The sequence below is a fragment of the Malurus melanocephalus genome, unplaced genomic scaffold (assembly GCF_030028575.1).
Source record: "Malurus melanocephalus ecotype Western Australia unplaced genomic scaffold, MMel_1.1 scaffold_718, whole genome shotgun sequence".
Classification (NCBI taxonomy): Eukaryota; Metazoa; Chordata; class Aves; order Passeriformes; family Maluridae; genus Malurus; species Malurus melanocephalus.
This window is the reverse complement of record NW_026623950.1, coordinates 255,908-272,071: the sequence shown is the minus strand read 5'-3', so window position 1 is coordinate 272,071 and position 16,164 is coordinate 255,908. Positions and strand designations below refer to the sequence as shown.

Here is a 16,164-nt window from a genome sequence, read left to right as displayed (position 1 = left end):
GATCCTCCTCGCTCAGAAAGGAGGTTCGATATTACTTTTTGTCTAAAGTTTGGATTTAATGTAAACATCTCTTTAAGCTGTTCATTTCCAAATGCCACCCAAAGAGCTGTAGAGGGACTCCTACTACTGAACAATAACCTCCAAGAGCTTCCAGAAACTCACAAGTGTATGGAAACACTGTACTTTCAGTATTGAAAGACAGAAAATCATCAGGAGGTAGTGGTTTGAATACCTGTTTATTTRCTACACGCAAGAAAGCTACCCCTGCAGTTTCCAAAGTAGAAAACATGGCAATTTTTCTTTTGCTGTGAKAATGGAGAAATAACACATGACAGAGTACTATAACCAGGCATTTTATTTGCTGTTTTACTTCACTCATACACACACAAGCATATATACATCCTCTCCAAGAATCAAGTTAAAGGTTTTAAAAATACAATAAAAAAATCAGTAAAAAATATCTCAACTTTTTGCATGAAAAGGAATGTTTTGTTTCAATTTTCTGGCAAAAAATTAACGTGACTTTAGCTATTCYAGTTCTTACCTGAAATTCTGGTTATGTTCGCAGGAAGAAAGGCATAGTACCAGAATTCCCATTTGCCATTAAAATGTAGATGATGATGGTTTTTTGTTTTGGCAGAAAAACCTTATTCTGCACAGGTAGGAAAGCTTTCCTACATAAATGTTATCCTCCTCAATGAATGTACTATYTGCTGACAAACTCATTTGCTGACATGGGATTTATAATTTATATTCTATTACAAATCTTTCAAAAGAAACAATGCAGTCAATGTGCCTTCCCCTATCCTGTGTTTTATTGAGATTAAACACAAATAGGAGTATTTTCCTTTAGTTATCATGCTGCTAGTTTTGCAGTTCACATAAAAAGGAGTCTGCACAGCCTTACTCCAGCTGATCAGGGCCAAGCTCCTGGCTCACAGTGCTTAAGTTACAAGGAGTTACCCAGTGTACACCTGTCAATCATGCAGATGAATTAAAAAGTAGTCCCAGAATACAGCTAGAAATTAGGTTTTTTTAGGTCATATAGAAAGTCTTAAGGCTTCTGCAGTACACTATAGCTAACTTGTAGCTAATTTAGCACATTAAATCTATGATAAAGTATCTATGTATGCATCAGCAACTTTAATCTTAAAAAAAAAWTTGAAAACTCAAGTTTTTTGATTGCTCACGTCTGCTGACTATTCAACACTATCTTCTTCTGCTGGGAACAATTAAATATTCAACCTAATCTTCACATTTTAAAAGTTTCAGCTCTGTGGCTGAAGACCACTTCCCAGGTAAGGATATTTTTCCTGAAACCTTGATTGATTATGCAGGAAACCTGTGAACCTCCTGCAACCAAAAAGGCAGTACACCTAATGAGAGCTGGTCATCCTTCCCAAGAGCTGTAAGGGAACCATAACGTTCATCCACAGAAACAAGGGACTGACAATCAAGCAGGACAAGCAGTGTATTTCACTCCTAAGTATGGTATTAAATACCAGCATGAGTTGCCTGCTCTGCTTCCTCCACAGCACCTGCCAGCACTTTTTCATTTGTAGGCATGGTGAAAGTCATGGAAAACTTGTGTTCTCACAGCTTTTATCTGCTGGAGCAAATCAACCAAGTCACGCAGCACCAAGCAACCCTTGTTATCTTTAACTCTTTGGTACTTGTTTTAAATGAGAAAATTAACAAGGGAAAGTAAGTCTCTGCTCTTTTTCAACAAGCAAGTTTAATTTTTGAGATTTTGTTGGTGCAGATGAAGTAGGGACAAAAAAGAAGAGTGCTGCTAAGAATTTATGCACTGAGTTGAGCACAGAGATTGTACAAACACATTTGCAAACACCTGAATGTCTACTGTTACAGGAGACAGATTACTAAAAGTACGTGTTTTATCCAGTTTTGAGTTAAAAAGATAAACATGTAGAGGGACAGAGCCTCTGACCAATGATCTGAAACACTATCCTGAAGCATTTAAACTTGGCAGTTATGGCCAATCCTCATGCTACAACCATCAGCAATTTTTTTCTCATGAAGTTATGAAAGGCTCTCATAATGTAGGGAAATGTGAAAGCTGCTAAAAATAGGAAGCAGGCACAGGATTTTAGGAATTCTAAAGTATCCTCTACATCTTTTAATGCCTTGTTTTCTGTTGTGCAGAAAGGACAGAGAATGAATGTTTTTGAGCACTCATCTACCTGATCACACAGCTTCTCCAAAATCAATTTTTCTCTCTTAAGCCAAGGCTAAAAAATGTTTAAACTGGTTCAATATAATGATGACAGGTTCTGCTGCTATAGAAATCCTGTTGGTGCCTGGTATTCTATAAGATACTCTGGATAAATCTGCTGCTTCTCAAAGATGACGAAGATGGAAGGGTTCAAAGAGTCATTCACACAACTGTCGTAGAAGTTTTGGCTGTCCTTCATTGGAGGCCGAACATAATGAGAGCTGCCACAAGTGAACTCCCCCACCAGCACTCGTGCCAGAAACATGGTCTTGGTGTGTGAGTCTGCCCCACAGTACTTGTCAGAATATGATGCATCCCTTGCAAAATAACTTCCTGCAGAAGAGACACCAAAACAGAGTTGGTAAGACATCAAAACTGCAGGAACAAAATGATACTGTGAAAATGAATTAATAAACAAATCCATTAAGCAGTTCATGCACAGCCTTTCCAAAGCCTTCACTTGTCCTGTGTGTCCCTCTCAGTAAAAATGATTACTAAGAATTACCTACCCTTTTTAGTTTTCCCAGCATACATTAAAATGCCATCCAAGCAATGTTGTAAATGCTATCATGTTCCTCTAAAGGATTTCCTCCTGACCCTAGATGTCACCCTCCACAGTATCACTGAATTTCCCCTCCCATCAGAGGCTACTAATATTCAACAGCACAGCTCTGGGTTCAATCCCTGTATGAGCCATTCCCTTAAGGGTTGGACTTAATGATCCTTGTGGACTCCTTCCAACACAAAACATTCTGATTCCTTAACTTTTCTAAGAGTTACAAAGTATTGAGTCAGAAAGGTGGACAGTCAGCCCGTCTCAGCTATTCCACTTGGTGTGCTGGCAATTTTCTGGGCACGGGACTATGTAAAAGGATATAATTTGCTAACAAGGCACAAAAGCCTGTAACCACAATGGCATTTAGATTCCTGGGGGAAAAGAAAAAAAAAAAACACAAAAAGAGCCAGATTGTTTTCCTGTAGGAGTTTGGAGAAACTGGAACAGCAGTAAAGCCTGGAGTCTAGCAGAAACCATCCCTGTCCTAAGTGTCTTTTCTTGCAAGGAGTGGGTGGAACAGAGGCCAAGGCCTTTCAGAGTGTCTTAGCTACAAATGACCCTCATGAAACTCAGCTCTGTTGCCCACATCATGACAGAGCAAAGCCCAGAACTGGCCAAGTACCATTTTTTAAACTTCACACCTCTGTAGTGAGTACTGRGAAATTTTTAGCAACTCTAGGATTACTGAAAGATCTGAAAAACAACCTTTGCCATAGACTGTTCCGTGAAGGCCACAGATTCTCCAGTCAAAGTTTTGCTGACAGATGGCCTCAATGTCCTTTTTACTGGTCCCATGGAATAAAAATCGTTCATCTGCAGCCTTTCCACCATTGCTCTTCTGCATTAGGTCCTTCTGCCTGCAATGAGAAGCAGAATCTTTGAAGTTCTTCTGTGGCAGTCCATATAGACACTCACAAACTATTTTACACAGCATATTCTGAAWATCCTTACAGCAAGGCCTAATTTGGGCATACAAACTTTGCTGTCTAGATGCACACAAGTATGCTTTCATACACAAATGCTTTACTGCAAATATTTTCTTTCATTCACTGCCTTTGAAGAGAGAGGGAGGAATCTCAGCATTATTTTTTTACTCTGAAAATGGGAGCTCAGATTAAGGCTTGCCCTCCGTGAGTTTTGCAGTTCATTTTGAAAGCTGTTTCMGTTTTGACCAACTGCAAAACACCGTGCTAGATGTGACTGATTACCAGCCTCAAGGCTTCACTTGAAGGCAGCTCTCATAGACACAGGTCTGGCAGAAATCAGGAGCAAGGATTCCTCCCACATACCTCTGAATCTGATTATTATAAGCTCTGTGTCTTGACTGAGTTTTGGGTTTGCTGATACCTCTTTATCTAAATGTTGGCACTAGGCAGGTATTTCAGAGGGAGAGGAGAAGCAGAGACATTTCAGGAATGTGTGGGTCTATCTTTAGCATACAGCAAATTGCAGACACAATAAATATCATGCAAACATACCAGAGCAGTGTTTGACACATACCATTGATACAGCTCCCAGAGGGACCGGTTCTGAATTCTACAAATCCTTTTAATAGCTGCCTTGGGCATGGTGCGTTTAAAGTCCACTGTGACTTTCTTGTATTCTTCAGAGGAACAGTCAAGCTCAATCAGCTGCAAGGGAAAGTTTGAAAAGCCACTCTCATCTTTTACTAAATCGTAACAAAGCCATCCTACCTAGTGTGCTACTCAGACTTTTAAAGTCTTTTCTGTGAGGCAGAGGTATGAGCTGTGAAAATAATCTAGGTAAAAATGGAGAGTAAAGATCCCCACTCTGTAAAACTGAGCTCTAGTCTAGGATATGTTAACATCTCATCTTTATGGAAGCCAGGTTGCTCTCTCATAGGACAATAAAGGAGCTGCGTGCTTTTGTGCCCTCTTAATGTTATATTTGCATGGATCAAACAGTGTCCAAATACATAGCAGAAATTATGACATAAACAAAAAAGGAACTGAGAATTTACATTGCAGAAAACCAAAGAAGATCTCTTTGATTTATACCTCCTCCAGACAGTGAACACAAACTGCACTGCCTGTTGTGCTTCTAAATGAAATGAAGAGGCTTTATTTGAACAATAATTTTATGGAAGAGCATGGTCACACTACTGTAAATCAGTTCCTTACATGGCAGTTCTGAAAGCAAGCAAAGTTTATTTGCATGTTTTCTCAGAAACATACAAAATGTCAAAGTTAGTCTTTCCTGTTTCTTGTGACAACTTCTTGAGGATTTGCATTTTGCAAGCTAGTGATTTTTGAGCATCAGGCAGCAGCTTTTCTAATAATTGTAGGTACAATTGCTAGAGTTGACAGAGGGGCTGGTGGAAGCAGACAGAGAAGGTAAACCATGCAGATATTAATCAGCTGTGTTACAAAGGTGAACAGGTTTACTCCACTGGAGTGAATGAAATAATAATAAACGTAATAATAAAAGATCCCATACTAAATAAGCTGCCCTGAGAGGTTGTGGAGTCTCTCTGGAGATTCTCAAAACCCACCTGGACACAACCCTGTGTGACCTACTCTAGGTGAACCTGCTTTAGCAGGGATGTTGGTTTTTATGATCCCCAGAGGTCTTCCCCTCTTCAAACACAACCACTCCATGTGGTTTTGTGAACTCTCCTGATTTCAGCAGATCTCCATAGACACACTAGAGTCTACAGCTAAGGGAACAGCTACCCTGAAGTTCAGAGGCATGATTTACCTCTCATGCTTCAAAACACGTTTGGACTTCAAAACTCTGTATTTTGGGCACCAGTAGCAGTCTTGTTAACACAGTAATATTTCCAAGGCAAAGGACTAATAGTAGCAGTGAAAGTCCACGTTGCCACAGTTTAACTGCCCCCCTTTTGTTTAAATTTGGGTCTAGTTTCACCTCCAGGTCTGCCCAGTGTGATATTAAGCTCAAATTTACCAAAACCTCTCTATTATGCTACATAGAAACAGTCATTTACAAAAGCAGAAGAAACACTTGTGATGGAACAAACCTTACAGAAAGGTGACAAAACTGACAGAAAGAAAAACAAAATGCTCCAAACCTTGAATCCCAGTTCAGGCAGAGCAGATTTGTCCCAGTGAGCTGGAATGCCCTTTAACTCATCTGTATGTTTAATGCCCCTGTTGATTATAAGACATTAAAAATAGAGAATTAAAATAAAACCAAATATGACATTTTATGTATATATTATACTAAACACTTTAGTCAAGCTTAGGGAGTATACAGGCAACTGAACATATTCAAAAATATTTCAAAACTGTCATTTCAGCTCAGCACACGAAAATATTTGTTCCAAGTCATCATGTCAAGACTTTTGTCAGGAAGCAATATGCCAAATGAGAAAAAAGAAAGATATACACTGAACTAAACATGTAAGGATTTCTCTTGCAGAATTGAATGATGATATATATAGAAGCTCTGCTATACTAGGGTAGGCAAATACAAATGCGTTATCACGTATGTATGACAGAAACAGGATAGATACAGTCCTCCCCTCTAATTCCAGCCCAATTTTAATTAGTGTGTTTATCTGCTCTTTTCAGTGTTGTTTAAGTAAGCACTGTGTGCTGCAAGGGGATGTGCAAAAATTGGCTATTACATGCAATTGTCTCTCCTTGCAGACTTCCACTTCTTGCTCTACCTGTAACATCTACCGCATTCCTTTCAGGTTGTCTGAYTGCTCTCAAAAATTTTTTTTCCAAATTTGTACTTAGCTTTGAAAATTGTTCATCTCAGAAAGATCTAGTACACATAACCATTATTTATTCCATCTGTATTAGCTGTTCAAATCAGCAGCTCCCTCCAACACTGCTACACGTTGAATCATTTCCAAGATTTCCATACTTCCTGTGGCCAAGCCTGAATTTTCTTCACCAGCAAAGTTCCTGAGCTGATTGAAAACTGCTGGGCAGGCTGCAACACTGCCTGGCCTGGCTAGACATGGCTGCAGGACAGGTATGGTCCTTTCCCAACTGCCTAACAGCTACTTTTTCACCCTGCTTGCACCCATGGAAGATGCAGCATTCACAGTGCACTAAACCCATCACCTCAGAGCAGTTGCAGTTTACCTGGCTCTTGTCTTTTCTACATCTGCCTGAGAGACAAATTTAGGTCTTCTGGAAATCCATCTCTGTGTTCCATAGCAAACATTTGTCTGAACCATGGCTGGGAAAAAACAAAACAAAAGCCCATGAACCATCAAAGATGCTTTAGAAAGCCTTCACACTGCAGCCACATTTGTCACTAAGTTGTTTTGTCAAAAACATTTGCAAAAAGGCTCCCTCCTCTTCAATTTGCAATCGARGTACTTTTTTGCTGCATTTAGTTGCAGATTTCAAACCCTGTGAACAGAACCTAACACCTATCACAGATCATTAATTTTTATTGATCACCGACAGAAAAAAGTCACAGCAACCTGAGTTTTAGAGGCATTTCTTCTGGATCTTGGAACCTCTGCAGCTACTGTGACATCATACTAATAATTAAGAGTCAGGATAATGAGGCCTCATCTTCAGAGAGAGATACACAGGAAAATGAACAAACAAAAAAACCTCTTGGCACCACCAAGCCTAGAAACTCAGTTTTGGAAGACATCTACACTGCATGTATTTGCTGAAGTTACTAAAAAAGCCCGAAGTTTAGAAAAGGGATTGATTTACTACGCAATTTTTGCTTCTAAGCCAGGCAAGTTTTCCCAGCATTGCTTTCTGACTAAATCACAAACAGCAGATAACATGCCTTTTCTGCTTTTTTCATTTGAGTTTTTTGTTTGGCTTTTTTTCATGCAGAATGAGATGGTAATGGAGAGTTGGATCAAAGACAACTACACCAAACTGATAATCTAGGGAGACTGATTCACAYCACTGCTCTCCGTAATTTTTGAAAAGGATACCAGGAAAGGCAACAACTCAGAGAGAACAGAGCCATCACAAGTGGCTTACATTTCCTAACTCCTGAGAAACACTCCTTCCTACTTTGTCCTTTCCAAACAGGATTAATAGAAAATATCTGCAAAAATCTTGCAATGGTAAGGATTGTCTGGACCCTACACCTGGTCCAAGTATTTATTTTTMTGCAAACCAGTGAATGAAGACAGAAGATGTCTTATCAAGTCTTCTGGAAGTTCCTCACCATTTGTGTTGGTGCCAGCATCAGTGTCATACCTGGACTTGGTGGCAAACATTTTGAAAACTCGCACAAGAGCCTCTCAAAAATAAAAGCTTTGAAGGAATAAAATGCCATTCTGCTTATGTGAACAGCTCTTATCCTGAGAACTCTGATAGAAGCTCTGTCTCTGTAAGCATTGCAATTCAAACTCCAAATTTCTCTCTTCTATCTCCTGTAATCAGGTAATTTAAAACCACAAGAGACCTGGGAGGGAGGGACAAAATGAAAGAACAAAGCAAATGCAACCTACAGTAAAAATTTAGTTCATATTCTTGTCTTCCAGCTTTGAAGTTCAGCTTTGGAGAACTTTTGGCCAAATAAGCTTTTTCCAGGTCCTCACTGGAGACAGTAGCAGCTTCATGAACACAATCCTGTCAGGCCAAAAACAGAGGAAAAAAAGGTTCTCCTGGTCAGTTATAGACAAGTTTAAAAACCAACAACTCTTGTATGTATGGTGGCTGCAGGACATATCAGCATATAAGAAATCCTTGGTTTAGAGTGAGCACCACTTAGCAACAACTAAAACATCACTGTTTTATCCATGTTATTCTCATACCAAATCTAAACACAGCTCTGTGCCAGCTATCAGTGAGTAAATGAACCCCATCCCAGCTGAAACCACAACAGACCACATATTCACCACTAGAACAACAAAGATGCAGAGGAACTTCAAAGAAGAAGGCTTTACTCAGGAGCAATGAAAAGAATGCATTACTGTGATCCTATCTGACACAACTCACTGAATACTTCTCTGTTGATCATATTTGTGACTCACCAGTCATCAGTCCCTCACCTGAACCAATCAAAATCACATGGAAAAGACCCCATTAGGCCTTTAATGTCCACGTGGGTGAGAGGAAGAGGGTGACAAAAAAGGGGAGGATATAAACACTGAACTTTCCAGTAGTTTTGCACTTCTCACACAGGGCTGAGTCTCCCCATTTGTCCACACTCACTCGTTTGCCGTACTCCTGCCACATGCCATATTCATCTCTCCAGTACCAGACCCATTCTGTTGTAAGAATGAAGTGAGGGGGTTTGGTCACAGAGGAGGCTGTAGAAAGGCGTCTGACTGCTCCCAAGTCAGAGTACATGACATCAAAATGGACAGACACGGGAGTGCCACTTTCAGTAAAACAATCAAACCTATGAAAAAAAAGGCAGAAAAGAAGTCAGAACTGTTGGTGAAGCTTTACTCGTAGGTTCAGAAGACAACTCCAAATTTGCAAATCAAGTCAACATCACCCAAAAGCAGAACACAGAGCTGCACTTTCCACAACCATGAAACCACACAGCTCTGGTCTGTGTTTGTACCTATTTTGCATTGCAGTATTGCATCTCACATTGGTTCTATGTGCAATAACCATAACCCACTCATAAATTAGGGAAGATAAGATGAACAGAAACAGTGGCACTGCTTTTTTCTTGCTAACCAGCCATATTCTAAATAGAACACTGACATAACGTCAGAAGGGCTTCAAAGGGCCTGCAACGTAAGAGGAACAGGTGAATTTTCCAGCATGGGACACGGCATACTGGTATGAGCCCCTTCCAAAACTCTAATCAGGCTACATAACCAATTCCAAACTCTGAAATGTATTTCTATATTCTTCATGTGCTCTGCATCCAAGAGTATCTCTCTCTCTATCTCCAGCCATTCTGCCAGTTCCACAATATGGACTGTGGGAAAAGGGGGAAGGAGGGGCAAATCTCATGCCAACTCAATTCAGTAGAAGAATGAAACTTCTTACGTAATGACTGCAGTAGAATCGTAGCAATTTATAGCCACTAAGAGCCTGGTACTACAGCAAATACTATAGCAAACTCCAAACATTTTCTATTTTTGTTTTTTGTATGTTACAAAAAACATACCTCATCTTTTTTGGGTCACAATATGCTTTTTCTATTTGTTCCATATTCTTTAAGTCCTTCCAGGTATTGCCATCAGAGACCTGCCATCTATATGGCAAGTGAAAATGAGTTCTGATACACTTTTCTGTAAAAGTTTAAAAAAAAGAATTAAGACATGCATTATTTTGACAGGCTAAGAGAGAACTMCAACATTTCAGGGCTGCACACCTAGCTGGTAAAATAATCAAAAGGATAGTTATGGAAAGTGTTCACCTACAGGACCATTACAAACAGTAGTTCAGAATTTTTCAGCATAAACAAGCAACACTTAATTGTTGGGCTTAGGTAGAAGTTCCGTTTCTGAACCTACTAAACTCTCTTTGCACATTAAAGTTGCACAGACAGTTCTGTCTTTTCAGTTTCAGAGACACAAAATGAATTGAGATCACAGGTTCACACATGGCTATTATTTCATAAATAGAAAAACACTGTATTTGTGCTAAACCACTGTATCACAAAGTGGTATTACTGAGGAAAAATCCAACACAGCAGTGCTTAGTTTTAGGACAGGAGCATTTGTCATGGTTTAACCTCGAATGGTAACTAAGTATAACACAGCCACTCAGTCCTACTTCCCCCAGTGAGATGGGGAGAACAGGAAAAAGGTAACATCTGTGGGTTGAAATCAGAACAGTTTGGTAACTGAAATAAAGCGAAACATAGTAAGTGTAATACTCACATTTATCTATAAGGAAGATAACAAAAAGCAAGAGAGGAATAAAGCCTAAGAAAGACAAGCAATGTACACGACGATTGCTCATCACCCACTGATTCTGCCCAACCCATTCTCAAGCAGCAATCAGCCCCTCCCAGCCACCTCCCCACAGTTTATATGCTGAGCAGGATGTTCTAATGGCACGGAACACCCCTTTGGCAAGCTCTGGTCAGCTGTCCTGGCCATGCTCCCTTCCAGCTTCTTATGCACCTCCTCGTTTGCACAACATGGGCAGCTGAAAAGTTCTTGACTTTGGGTAAGCACTACTTAGCCACAACTAAATGTGCTTTAGCACACTGATAGCACATTTGTGCTATCAATGTTACTCTCATGCTAAACCCAAAACACAACACTGTACTGGCTACTACAAAGAAAATCCACTCTGTCCCACCACTCCTAGGTCCCACGCTTTCCAACACAACCCAGTTAACCACCATCACCTTTCCTCTCCTTTGATASACACACAGATATCACTCCCTTGGTCTCAAAGTCCTCTGCCCTTCAGAAAGTCTCCAAGAGGCCCAGGCCCCAGGAGGAACAGAAGCAATGGCAGCCGTACCCAGGTGTCACAAGTGTTACTCCGAGTCCAAAGAGTCAGCGTGCAGTCACTCCTAACAGTGCACATGTGCATAGACCCAAGGCGAATTTCCACAGCAGAACAAAAGGAAAATTAACTACAGGGAAAGTCAAGGAGAAAGTGCACCACACAGTTCATGAGAAGGTGTGCAGTACTTCAGGGAGCTACCACAGGCCAAGAACATCAAGAAGAAAAAGGATGACAAAAAATCAACAAGAAAGCTGGCACAGCGGCCTTTTTCCTGGATACCTTGGAACATTCTGAAAGGGAGACAGCTAAGACAGATGGAATGGAAGAATACTACAAGAAACAGTGGAGAATGTAGAATTCAGAGTGTCTTTCATACCTTCCCTGTTTGGACATGTGACACCTATAATTCAGCAATCTCTTAGGCAAACACAGGTGGAGGGGCCAATCTTCAACACAGGCAGATTCCAGAGCAAAACCAAACAGCCCCTTTGTTTGGTGTACCAAGTCAAACAATTTCCTACAGCACTTAAGACAGCAGTGAGATTTAACTAAAGATAAGCATAAACTCTGAAGTTTCCCCTTTCTATGAAAGATGTCTACCACTTCCTCTCCATAAGAACAGAAAAATAGACTGGACTTGATGCAGTCTGTACTGATACTGATACAACCTACCTTTAAAGCCACAGCTTCTGTAGAGATGATGTAAACATATCTGCTCTGATTCATCATCGTTTGCAGTTGAGGATTCCCGGCTAGAGCTGGGTTTTCTGTCTAGGGGGGGGGAATTATAAGAATTATTTATCTACTTTGTATCAACAAGCCCTCTTAATAGTGTTCCTATCCCTAGGCAAGATGCCTCAAGCCAATGTTTTTATCTGTGGAACAGTACTCAGCTCCAAAAAGATATTGAAGCCTTTGATAACTTTGTACAGGTTGTACAAGGGACTCAGAGTCCCATCCCTGTACCCATCTTTTCGGAACTTGACTTTGCTGTAACTGCTGAATTCCTCAGATACAGTTTTTAGTTATCACAGTAAAATGAGAATAGAATCCAACGCCTTTACACTTCCAGATGGACTTGAGTTTTAACTGTGCATTCCACACAGCTGATCACACTGGCAGCTAAAAAATATGAAGTTTCAAAATCTTCTTTAAATTAAAGCAGATTAAGGAAAAAAAGATGAGAAGAAGGAACTGTAGACAGAACAGTGGAGATGAACATCCATACTTGGATTCTCCATTCTGTTATCCTTTTTTTTGCTACTGAATTATACTTAACTTACAATTCTAAAGAACTTCAAAAGAAAAGTGCAAACAAAATATTACACCTCTAAGAAATAACTAGTATAATGCTGTTTGTGAACATCTTCTGATGTTTTCAAAAGGTATTTACCTTTGCATGGTGAAGACTTGGCATCTTCTACATCATACATGCTCCTGTTGCCATTTTTTATGTCATACATGTTTCTATAAATGGAAGGTAGTTTCTTAATATTTTCTGAGCTCACTCCCTGTCTCTCCAGTTTCTCAAAACATTCTGGATTTAATAAGTCATGGGACCGTTTGCAACCGCTGCCAAATCTGCACTGACCCCACAAAAAATACTGGCAAATATGCAGTTTGGTGCAGGATGTTTTAAAGGTACAAGATCCATGAAGTCCATCACCTTTGTTATAATGCAAGCAGACCTTGGGTAGGAGAAGAAAAAAAAGAATTTAAAGATTAAAGTACAATGTGCTCATCAGACTGTTTGAATCCACGATTTTTAATTTTTTATGGGTATGTGCATACATTTGTTTTAAAAGATACATTTCTTCTTTCTTCTTGTTTTCCAAACAATTACTTGATAGCTTTTCCTTTGCTCTACTGATGTTTAGAAAGATCTTTCAAGACACAACATTCCTACTGACATTTTCAACAGATGGGATTTAGTGCTAAGTCACATCTCTTTAATTTTCTAGTTTTGGAAAGTGAATTTTTTGACCTGAAATTGATGGTAAGAGGTACTGGATCTGGCTGGGATGGAGTTAAATTTCTTCACAGCAGACCATACCACATTATGTTTTGGGTTTGTGACCAAAACAGTGTTGATAACATATCCTTTTGGTCTGTTTGGGTCAGATGTCCTGGCTTGCATCCACTCCCAGCTTCTTGTGCACTCCCCCAGTCTGGCTGGCAGGGCAGTAAGAAAAGCTGAAAAGTCCTTGAATTAGAGCAAGCACTGCTCAGCAAAAACTGAAACATGACTGTATTATCAACATTATTCTCATCCTGAATCCAAAACACAGCATTGTACCAGCTACTAGAGAGAAAGTTAACTCTATTCCAGCCAAAACTAGGAAATAGTCCAAACTGGCCAAAGGGATATTCCGTGCCACATTAATGTCATTCTCCAAAAATTAAAAAAWATAGGGGAAAAGGGGACAGAGAGAAGGAGAAAGGGGGAGAAGGGTCCTTCTTACAAGGTAGCCTTTGTTCAGAGACTTGTCATGCATCAGTCTGCTTTGAGGTGGTGAAGCAGAAGTGTTCCTTTGCAAGACTTGTTTTCTCCCTCCTTTCCTCTACTCACTACTATCTTTATCTTCATTCAAAAGTTTTCCCATTTCTGCTCTTCCTGTTAACTCTCACCTCTCCTGCTTGTGACAGGGACTGAGCAGTGGGTGAGGGACTGTTCAAGAGTTCAGCTGCCAGCCAAGGTAAACCCACCACAGGCAAGAACAGAGGATGCAGCTTTAGTTTTAGATTTGCATTAAGCTAACCCAGTTGACACCCAACACGTCCATCTTTACCAAGCCTCTTCCACTTCGTGATGCTCACTGAAACACCATGCTATGAAACCGTCACAGTAACACTCACCTCCGGTAAGAGAGAAGGGTCATTTTGAAGCAGAAGCTGGCAAAGTTCATCACCATTTAAATTCTCAAGTCCATATTGCTTTAGAACATGGAGATTGTGGTCTGAGTGGAAGTTGTGAACAAACTTGCATTCCTTCCTGTAACTCAAGAAACCCAAGAGCAAAATGAGTGTTAACAGATCAGCACTATTTTGCTACCCCATGGGCATTACACTAAATAGTTGAAAAAAAGCACACCAAATTATCTTGTTTCACAAAAATCCCCATTGCTCCACTAAGAAGCCATTATGTGATTTGCAAAACAGATGACATAATTACTCCAACGATAATTGCCACACTACTGATTCAGAGCATTAGTGCAGTCTGACAATATTGGCATTTTCAACCTGCAGCTCACAACCACGGAAACACCAAATCTCTGGAGCATCACTCCCTCTAAGCCAACGAGCCCATTGCCAATTCCACAGCCAGGGCTGTGCGGAGACATTCAGCTTTAGCACATTCCCAATTCCCAAATCCCWCARSCAGGGCCGKGCRGGGRCACTCGRCTTTAGCCCATTCCCAATTCCCAAAGCAGGGCCGGGCAGGGACACTCGGCTTTGCCCCTGGCACGGCCCTGTGGGAGGGAAGCGCCGGGGTGATGAGCTGGGGAGGAGGAAGTGCTGCGACCCAAAAAAAACACCGCCTGCGTCTGCCTCCTTTGCAGTACATACAGAGAAACAGAGGGAATCGGGCAATGAGTGTTTCCGACGCGGAAAGGGCTGCAGTGCCTTTCCTGAGGACTCCTTCCCCCGAAGGGACACACCGAGCCCCCCGTTGGCCCCCGCCCCTCACCTGGCCTGCTGGTTGCGGCAGAAGCCCTTCAGGTGGTACTTGCAGAGGTGCAGCCGCCCGCAGCGGCCCGGGCAGCCCGCTCCGTGCTCCGGGCACAGCCGCACGGGGCTGGTGGCCACCACCACGGCCACCTCGGCCTGGGCCTGGGCCGCCTGGCCGGGCCGCCGCACCAGCGTGAAGCGCCGCGGGTCCCGCAGCACGGCCGCCAATTGCTCGGCCGAGGGCCGGCCCGGCAGCCGCCGCTGCAGCTCAGCCTGCTCCAGGGAGCCGCCGCTGGAGCACAGCAGCCGCAGGGCTTGGATCGCCAGCGCCATCACCGCCGGGAGCCCCGCCCGGGAAAGCCGCGGAAACGGAAACGAAAGTGAAAGGAGCCGAGAAGGGCGCGGGTCCGCCTCCACACGGGACCGGGGCCGGGGCCGCCTCCGCCCGCGGCGGGCGTGGCTGCTCTGGGTGAGCCGGGGTGGGGCCCTGCGCTTTCCTCCCCTGCCTGACTTTTAGGATGTACTGAGCGTTTTTAATCACGTGTTGCCAAGAAAGGATGGCGTCTGGGAGGTSTCACAATTCCTGTAGGCGCGGGATTGAATGGAAACCTCAGCCCAGTCTCCTGTATCACCATTACAGGGAGGAGGCTAGTGTGTGTGTATTCAACCACCATTAGGCGCCACAAAACAAACAGTTAAGGTTTCTGACTTCTGCCACTTTTCTGGTGATGCCTCATGAAGGTTGCTCTCACATTCCTTTGAATATCCAGTTGAAAAGGTCAGTCATGGTCACACATTCTGGATATGAAGCTGTCCTACTTGAAATGCTCCTAGTGCCACCCGCTACAGGGTGTCACTGTGCCCATGCTGCAGCCGTGGCACCAGTGTGGAAAGCAATGCCCACACCCTCTAGGAACTCACAAACTCTTCAGAAGGGTGACCATCCTTTAATTAAGTACCTTTGGGTCATTTTGATGCTCCTGATGCTGCCTCACTGTCACTCAGAAGCCTGCTTTAAATGGTGGTAAAACAACAATGTTAAGTGCCATCCCTTAAGTCAGACTGGCAGTGAAGGCACGGGAACTCTCACTGATGGTGGTTTTCATTGAACAGAAATCCTGCCTCCTTCCTTCTTTTGTCAGCCCTGTCCTATTGTGCCTTTCCCCTTGTCTCGCCTTGCTTCCTGCTTGCCCTGTGAGATCAGGAAGGGAATGACAAAATGAGAAGTTACACAAGTGCACCAAACAGAAAAACTGCTCCACTCAGTCACTGACAGGTTCATCGAAATCTGTCTGTAGCTTGCCTGTGACAGACCATCAAGAGATGTCCAGGAGACAACACGAGAGGCTGTAGTG

General features: G+C 42.1%; 1 protein-coding gene across 1 annotated transcript; it reads right to left on the bottom strand.

The window, feature by feature from the left end:
* Nucleotides 1-227: 227 nt before the first annotated feature.
* LOC130584520 (protein mono-ADP-ribosyltransferase PARP12-like) lies at nt 228-15,240 on the bottom strand. The gene is made up of 12 exons (XM_057384544.1): nt 14,829-15,240; nt 13,997-14,132; nt 12,534-12,828; nt 11,813-11,911; nt 9,840-9,963; nt 8,924-9,113; nt 8,218-8,338; nt 6,869-6,965; nt 5,842-5,920; nt 4,290-4,420; nt 3,495-3,646; nt 228-2,566 (listed from the first exon to the last, which is right to left on the bottom strand). Exons 1-12 carry the CDS (start codon nt 15,140-15,142, stop codon nt 2,298-2,300), a joined length of 2,007 nt encoding a protein of 668 aa, XP_057240527.1. The 5' UTR covers nt 15,143-15,240; the 3' UTR covers nt 228-2,297.
* Between the last annotated feature and the right edge of the window lie 924 nt (nt 15,241-16,164).

What these genes read in the sequence shown, in the direction of transcription:
- LOC130584520 (XM_057384544.1), bottom strand. Translation starts at nt 15,142, where the DNA reads ATGGCGCTGGCGATCCAAGCCCTGCGGCTGCTGTGCTCCAGCGGCGGC. An exon ending in CAGAAGCTGTGGCTTTAAAG is followed by an intron (nt 9,964 to 11,812) that starts GTAGGTTGTATC and finishes AAACTTTTACAG; the next exon opens with AAAAGTGTATCAGAACTCAT. An exon ending in CTCTGGGAGCTGTATCAATG is followed by an intron (nt 3,647 to 4,289) that starts GTATGTGTCAAA and finishes TTCTCATTGCAG; the next exon opens with GCAGAAGGACCTAATGCAGA.